This window comes from Ixodes scapularis, unplaced genomic scaffold, assembly GCF_016920785.2.
Source record: "Ixodes scapularis isolate PalLabHiFi unplaced genomic scaffold, ASM1692078v2 PGA_scaffold2__306_contigs__length_199485367, whole genome shotgun sequence".
Lineage (NCBI taxonomy): Eukaryota > Metazoa > Arthropoda > Arachnida > Ixodida > Ixodidae > Ixodes > Ixodes scapularis.
In genome coordinates, this window is record NW_024609857.1 from 75,367,381 (window position 1) to 75,375,469 (window position 8,089).

General features: G+C 46.7%; 1 protein-coding gene across 1 annotated transcript in view; it reads left to right on the forward strand.

The window, feature by feature from the left end:
- Positions 1-51: 51 nt before the first annotated feature.
- Positions 52-8,089, forward strand: part of LOC8051193 (S-adenosylmethionine decarboxylase proenzyme) — a 21,798-nt gene continuing 13,760 nt past the window's right edge. The window contains exon 1 of the mRNA XM_029968269.4: positions 52-355. Within this exon, the coding sequence (XP_029824129.1) occupies positions 240-355 (116 nt within the window). The 5' untranslated portion in view covers positions 52-239. The remainder of the gene's footprint in view (positions 356-8,089) is intronic.

Consider the following 8,089-nt stretch of genomic DNA (forward strand, 5'->3'; position numbering starts at 1 on the left):
TAGATGACGCTAAATACCAAAGCACTTCTTTTGTTTTACTTTTTTGTTTCTTTTTGCGTTTTGCAGGAAGTGACGACACAGTTGACTTTTTTTTTTTCTCCAACTGCAGTCTCCTGCAACATTTATGCTCCCGCATTCAGCAGAGCGCCGGCATTTGCCCTGCATCGAGGTCTGCCTTGCGAAGTGCTCCGTCGTGCTGCCGCGACCAGTCGCCTGCTGCTTCGTCACGAGGTGCCGGAATGGATGCGCCGAATAATTACTCCGACTTTTTCGAAGGGACTGAGAAACTACTCGAGGTGTGGTTCAGCCGTCGGGACGGCAAAGAAGAGAACTGCGACCTGCGGAAAATTTCCAGGTGAGCGGGCAATGGAGTTTGGGCAGAAAACAAAAATTAAACGAGAAATGGTGCCCGCCGCACCGGCCGTGCCGCTCTTCACCTGTGCGCGCGAGCTTGCACGCTTTCTGCCGATGCAGCTCCTGTTTGTACGATACTGGCACAACTGACGCGCCCGAACGAGTCGGTGAATTATTTGTTTGCACCTGCTGCATTTGGTGGTTAGTAGGCCTATGTAAATGCCCAGCCCGGTCTCGCCCCATGCCGTGGGAAAAAGAATAGAATATGATGCGTTCTTGATGACCTCTTCTCACCTGTATCATTTGCTGTAGTCTAAGCGGTAAATATCGTTATGAAATTACGCAAAAAAAAGGGGGGGAGGGGGTGAATACCGCTTTTTCTTTATCTGTAAATTATCAACTTGTAATCGCGCGCGGTGGGTGCTGATGATTGGATCATATATCGACGCCTGAATTTGGGGCACACTTCCTCTCTGAATGAACAAAACAGGAAAACGCTGTAGCGACATATCAAACCTGTTCCATTTTAAAGCTAATGATAGCAGCCGGCCGACAAAATATGAAACGCGAGGATGACTACGTTTATTCAACTCTATCATGGCTCAAGAATTCGGCCGGTGGCGTTCGTGCGAAAGCTCCGCAAGGAGATCATTTCAATTTTTTCTATCGACTTGTCCGTTTTGTTTCGAAGTATTTCGGACCAGCGAAAGCGAACGACACGTGCGTCTTTTCTGCGAACTCCGGCCGTTGCGGTGCCGTGTTCGCCATTTAGCACTCCACCGTTATCCCCCAATTGTCCAGGCCGATAAGAGCGCTGATAAATGCTCGCTATTTTCCGAACACTTTCGCCTTTGCCAGAAATCACGCGCCGAATGAGTGTTCCCTGAGCAATCGAACTGCCGGCTTGCGTTCTCGCAACGCGGGCGCTGCTCGATCGTGCGGCAAAGCGCGACATTGCAGCCAATGAGATGCTAGTTCGATTATGACGTCACCACGAAACGGACCTATCGCGGTTCTCCCCGCGATTTTTACATACTTTGCCTGTCTGTTCGGCGAGGAAACAAAAAAGAAGAGCCCGACATCGAGTTTTGTTCAATTTGCTGTCTGGGTTTAACGCAAAGCGTTGCAGAGTCATCATCTGGACCCAGTTTTTTGGTTGTCTGACGGACGTTTCCTTAATGTTTATTTCGTCTCCTGTCTCGGTGCTCCTTCGGGAGGGCCCATGATAATCGTGACTGAGTGCGCCATCGCGGCAACGCCAACTTGCGAGGTTCTTATTCTTTTTTTTCTACTTTTTTTTTTTTTTTTTAAAAAAAGGGGGGGGGGGGGGGTCGTGCTTGTCCCGAAGTTTGTAGTCTTTTTATTATATGGTACCCACGACGTTCTAGTCTACGAAAAATTACCTGATGCAGAAAAACCTGCACCGTCATAATAGGAAAGAACCCCCAGACTAACGCAAAAGTACGGCCCAAATGCGAAGTCAAACTTTGCGTTTGTGCGCACCACCGGGTTTCCCATGTGCTGCGATTCTTTCTAGAATTCACTGGTTTTCGTTGATGTGAATTTAAACAATGTGTTTAGTTTTACTAACTAAAATTGTTCAAACAATTTTAGTTTGTGCCTATTAGCCCCCATATAATGACCCCTAGTCGTATAACAAGTGATTATACTGCATTACTGTAGCCTTAAATGTAAAAAAAAAAAAAACGACATGGAAGGTCTAATATAGGCACCCTATACACATAATATAAATGTAATAACTTATATTTAACATCCTCATTTTTCCAAGTTTTTATATTCTTATTGTTATTATTCATATTATTAGACTATCCCCTTTCAAGCTGTGAGTTGCCCTAGTGGTGCTATACTTTGTTTCACTTTCAGTCAATGCTCAGCCGATGCTATGCGAGCAGATAAGACCAATAATTAAAGCAACGTCATGGCTTTCGTCATCTTTGTGTGCCTGTGATGTATTCCATCGGAATCGAGTTGCCCTAGTGGTGCTATACTTTGTTTCACTTTCAGTCAATGCTCAGCCGATGCTATGCGAGCAGATAAGACCAATAATTAAAGCAACGTCATGGCTTTCGTCATCTTTGTGTGCCTGTGATGTATTCCATCGGAATCGAGTTGCCCTAGTGGTGCTATACTTTGTTTCACTTTCAGTCAATGCTCAGCCGATGCTATGCGAGCAGATAAGACCAATAATTAAAGCAACGTCATGGCTTTCGTCATCTTTGTGTGCCTGTGATGTATTCCATCGGAATCGAGTTGCCCTAGTGGTGCTATACTTTGTTTCACTTTCAGTCAATGCTTAGCCGATGCTATGCGAGCAGATAAGACCAATAATTAAAGCAACGTCATGGCTTTCGTCATTTTTGTGTGCCTGCGATGTATTCCTTCGGAATCGAGCGCAGTGCCATCGTGCGCTTCTTTGAATGCGCCGGCCGGCTCTGACTTACCTCCGAGTTGATGGAGCAAAGTTTCGGTTCCAGGCGTGCTGAGAGACTGCCAAAGTGTGCATGCTCGTCACCTCAAATGTTTTGATGGCTCCCCGCGTAAGCCGAGCGCACTCGCCCAGGTACGGGCGCACGAAAGGAAGGATGCCTTCCGCGCGTCGGGGCTTTCTATATTTATAACTCGACGCCCCTAGCGATTCAAGGGCAACCTTGTGGACACGGCGGAACGGCGCATGAAAGATCAAGGTTTCCGTTGTTTGAAAGGTCGCGCTGCCTGGCCTAAGGTTTAGCCCCATCCATCCTGCTGGGCGCCAGGCTTCACAGCGTTGGATTGGTTGGATGGTTCGTCGGCAGCTGCTTGTATAGAATTTAGTCGGCTCCAATGGGCGTCTAGCGTATCGGCTGTAGTTTCAGAAATTTGGCCAGTGCAGTACCAACAGCTAGCCTGGGGTCTAACGTCTGCCAAGCAGTATAGGGATGGCACCGCGGTACACGACCGCAGGCCGGTACGACGCTCATCCAGATCGACCAGCATCGGTGGCGCCGGGCGGTCGTGGTGCACGTCAACTAAACCGAAACTTGCGTGGAAAAGAAGCAAAGCAGCTTCTAAATCCAACAATTTACTCATCTCCGATTAAATTCTGATTGCTGCCGTTGCTGCGCCCCCTCACAAAGGTCACGTGATGCTGTCTCCGAACCTCCTTGCCGATAGCTCGTAGCGTGGGGCCCTGCGGACCATCGTGAAGACATGGGCTTTATCGTGAAGCGAGACGAAGCATATGTACCAACAAGCACAACAAGCATTTGTAGTGTTCGTCCGTTTTTTTTATCCTTCCCCATCTCAAGGTTTACAAGATGTCATATGTACCAGACGATGTCGAGCAGGCGTGACAGCGCCGTCTGCTATCGGGCGCCAAGTTTTGTTTTCGGCGACGCAATTGTTTTCACTTTATGGGGCGCTTTCGGGAGCAAGGTCGTTGTTTGTTCGTGTTTTGCGCAAAAACAACCTGGCAGACACCACCGCTGTTGTCGTGGAACCACTGACTCACCCGATCCCGCTCGGTCTCGTCAGTGACGATCTTTATCGGTTGCGCTCAAGGTTCGTGCGATTCACGCGGTCCTGTGAAACTATAGCGCCATTGGCTTCTCTGCCTGCTAGCCGAACACAAACAAATACTAAGATACAGACGACCGAAAGAGGCGATTGGCTAATCGGTCTCTGTTGCTACGGCAATCGCCATTTCGGCCCCTTCAAATCTTCGAAAGGGTCTTTTTAATCCATGCAGTCGCACCAAGATCACCATGGAGCATCATCGTATATCCTGAAGGACTGTGTTATGCAATCAACTTATTAATCATGCCTATCTTAACGAATTTCTCACAATTGTTCCTCTTGCGTATATCAAGAAAGAGGAAAATTATTTTCAATGTCGTTCAAGTACCGACACCGCACGGGTACGAAGATGCGCATGTTTCGCCGGCGTGTGGATCTTGGTCTACAAGGGCTCCTATACAAGTACCCGTCACCAGCGAATTCAGATCGGCTGGCCAAAAATGGAGATGTCAAGGAGAAATTGCTCATTTCATGAGCAAAAATGGCGATCATGCGGGGAGCTTGGCGCTACTTTCCCACGATCCAGTTACTTCAGCGACAACGGTTTTCATCATCGAATGTGTGGAATGGGGAGCGAGCAAGTTCGAAGATTCGGCAACACGAAAGCAACCAATTGGTTAATTTCCAGCGAATTCTCTAAAATGAGCTACATTTGGATAATCGGAACTTTATCCCCCAATTTTCTTGTGTGCGCCACCATTTTGGTGTTATCTTGGCGCGGAAGTTTCCTCCGAGTTCAGGTAAAGCTAGCAAAGATGGTTTTAAGCACCAGACGGCTGAAGTCGGCTCAAGTGCTGTTACTGTGAGGCGTAGCGTTTTATCGACTCTTCGGCGAACGACCCACCTGTTCTTAAGCGTGGAATTTGTCCACGTGGCAAGAAAGAGGACTGACGAAGCCGTATTTCAGATAATAGCGTGTGGGAGTTGGATACGAGCAAGGGGGAGGAATCGCTCAACTTCGCTATCGTACGCAGATTGCACGTGGGCTGAGCCGCCCCCTGCCCCGTGTCGATAGCATTACTTTTTTTTAATCTAAGCCCCCCCCCCCCCCCCCCCCTTTTTTTCCCCTTGTTCCGACGCCGCTGCTCCCTGGCCGTGTCACTCACTTGCACGAACCGCATTAGTGTAGCTTTCACGGGTCTTTTCAAGCACATTCGTAAAACCTAGAAGAAAAAAAAAAAGAAAAAAAAAGTGTATATTGCGCACACTGCTATTGGAGCAAGAATATCCACACTCGTCAATACCACCGACTTTGAACGGAGATTAACTTCAATGTCAGCAACACAAGATTCTTTTTTTTTTTCTTTTTTCGTGCTTTAAATATTTTTAAGTATAAAGCAGCTCGCCCGTGCTGCCTAGTCTCACACGAGCGAATCCGGCACTTGTTTTTTGAGCCGGGCGCACTTTTGCCTTCATCGTTGGCAATTATGGCATATGTTGTCCTTCATTACAAAGGTCTTGTCGGCGGTGCGCTAACAACTCCCCCTTTCCCTCTCAGCTGCGGAAGAATGGGGGCTGAGTAGTAGCGTAGGAACTGCGTATTAATCCAATAAGCTCTTGTGCGTGGAGGGTGGCATTTCACAGCCACATTGTATATGTGCGGTGCCATCTCGGATAATGATGCAATGCACCCAAAGGAGAGGCGCATAAAGAAAAGTTCTTTATACAGTCACAATTACTTCGCCACGTGCCACATTGTATATCTGACCAAAAGCAAATGCTGCTCGTAGAAAAAAGAAATCAGTGTTACTGCATTTTATTGCATATAGATACATATGACGTATTCCTTGCTTCGGCACTTTGGTCATGCACTAACGGGCATCGCCTGCGCGGACCCAGCGAATTCCCGCGTGAGTCACACGGGGGAAAAACTTGTTTCCGTAACCCTGAGATTTGAACGAGGAGCACATTTCTCGTCTTATGCGAATGGGCGATAATGGTGTGGTTTCACCCAACATGAGGAACTAACAAACGGTGCAAAAAAAAAAAAAAAAATAATAATAAATCCGCAAAACGGCTAGGGCGGGGGTCTTATATTTTTCTCGGCTTCATCCTTGTTGGAAGTACCCCGGCTTGGGTTATACCGAAGCCATGCTTGCCCGTCAACAGTTGCTTGATTAAACTCCCTTCGCGTGGCGTGATGCCTACTCTCCCCGTCAGGTGTGACGGAAGCATCTACGCTCTTTCCGGTGTATTCCGCGCACTCCACCTCCGAGGAAGAGCAGCTGCACCGCTTTGCCGCCTTTTTCCTTTTTTTTTTTTTTTTTTTTTTCCCCTAAACGGCATTAGAAATTTTGCGGCGATGTGCCAGGATGGGTAGAAATAGTTCTCTTTGTTGATTTTACGTTAGCGGTACGATTATAATTGGCGAGAATAAAACGCGGATCTGTTCTGAATTAATTCAAATGAGTCAGTATAATGTATAAGGTACAGGTGGTACCGTGGGATCCATGCATACCTTTAACCGCACTGTTCTTTTTTTTTTTGTCTGCTTCTGGATGTTTTGAGCTCATAACAAAGTAGAGGAGAGGGCAGTGAGAAATTGCATACCCTTTCTTAGTGGCGTGGAATTGTCACCTGCGAGGTACTGTAAAATAATTGAAGAATAACTATTATTCACTTTCTCGATCATTTTTACAGTATGTGTTGCTTGGCAGCGACTTGGATACTGCCCGTGACAACTCAACGAGTGCACTTTCGATGGATTTGATCGGTCAAGAAATGAACTGCATGGCGATTGATGTTTTAATTTATAAATCGGTAAATTAATCGATTGTCATTTGCTTCGCTCCAACGTGTTGCGAAAGCACATTTACGGGCCTATTCCTCATTTTTGTAACTGAGCTGGTTGTGCTCTTTTCTGTTGTACTAATTATTATTTAAAGTGCCCAAGAACGATTACAATCAGCTTTTAATTGTGGCACATCCACAATAATACTAAACAAAAAAACAAAGATATAAGTGTACACGACACTCGAAACATTCATACGAATTACTTCAAAACACAAAACTAAAGATTAGTTTGCAACTAGCAAATCTCTCAGCATGTGGCGGAACACAGGGGTCGGGCAATCCTGGGGTACAGCGATTGACCCGAGCACTGCGTCCACCTGTTGGTGTTCTCCCTTGGGACACGTACATGCATTCTTTTGATGTCGCAGGGGGAAGTTGCAATGCTATAGTTGCAAAAATAACTATCGTAAGACGACAAATCGGAAGAAGGGCGTAAATCGGAAATCGGATGGTCTTGGGACTCATCAAAGCGATAGTCGATGCCTGGAGAGGAGAGACCAAACGTTCTTGAAAAGCTTTGGCCAAGGATCACGCGTCTATACCCGATAAGCTTTATTTGTCTCATTCACAAAAATGCCATTCGGATTAGCCTCCCCTCCTCCTGGTGAAATCTGGGGGAGTAGAGCCCCCCCCCCCCCTCCCCCCCCCCTTGACTCCGGGCCATGATCCTCACCGAGACGCTGTTTACGTGCCATGTAACGAGCTTCTAGCAGCGACATGTAAATAAACGTCCACGTTGCCTTTATTGACAAAGTACATGGGAAATTGAATCCCAGCGTGCTTTCGTTAGCTTCAATCTCCAGGTCTGGCGAAAAGATAACGCCCCCCCCCCGGGGAAAATGGAAAGTCTACGCCGCTGTTTGCGTTCTGGGAAGTATCGCGATACAAACGTATCGCGATAGTATATTAGAGATATACTTTCGAGCATCTATCTCTGTATCGAGATATATTTGAAAAATGTATTTGTATCTCAGTACTGAAATACATTTACAATGTATCGCTTTTATCGCGATGCTTTGCCAGACTTGGGTCTCTCGTTACATTTGTTGCCGTTTTTCAGATAAATTTAAAAGAAAGATCAGTTTGGTGCAAGTTGCTTATAGGGCGGGTTCATATGAACCCGCCCTATAACATGATCCATCTCACTCACCAACATAAAAAAGCTACAGAAAACTTTGGTTTAAAGAAGGTTACTTGCAAGAATAACAAAATCGGCTCTCACAAAGCCCTCCACTCTTTCTAATTTAGCAGAGCAGCCGCTAAGAGTTGAGTGGAGAACAAGTACGGCCCTGTTGTCCAATTTCCCCACACTGGGCGACTCGGAAGCACACTAAAGACGACAGTTTTCGATGCGCCTTCGCGGCAAAAC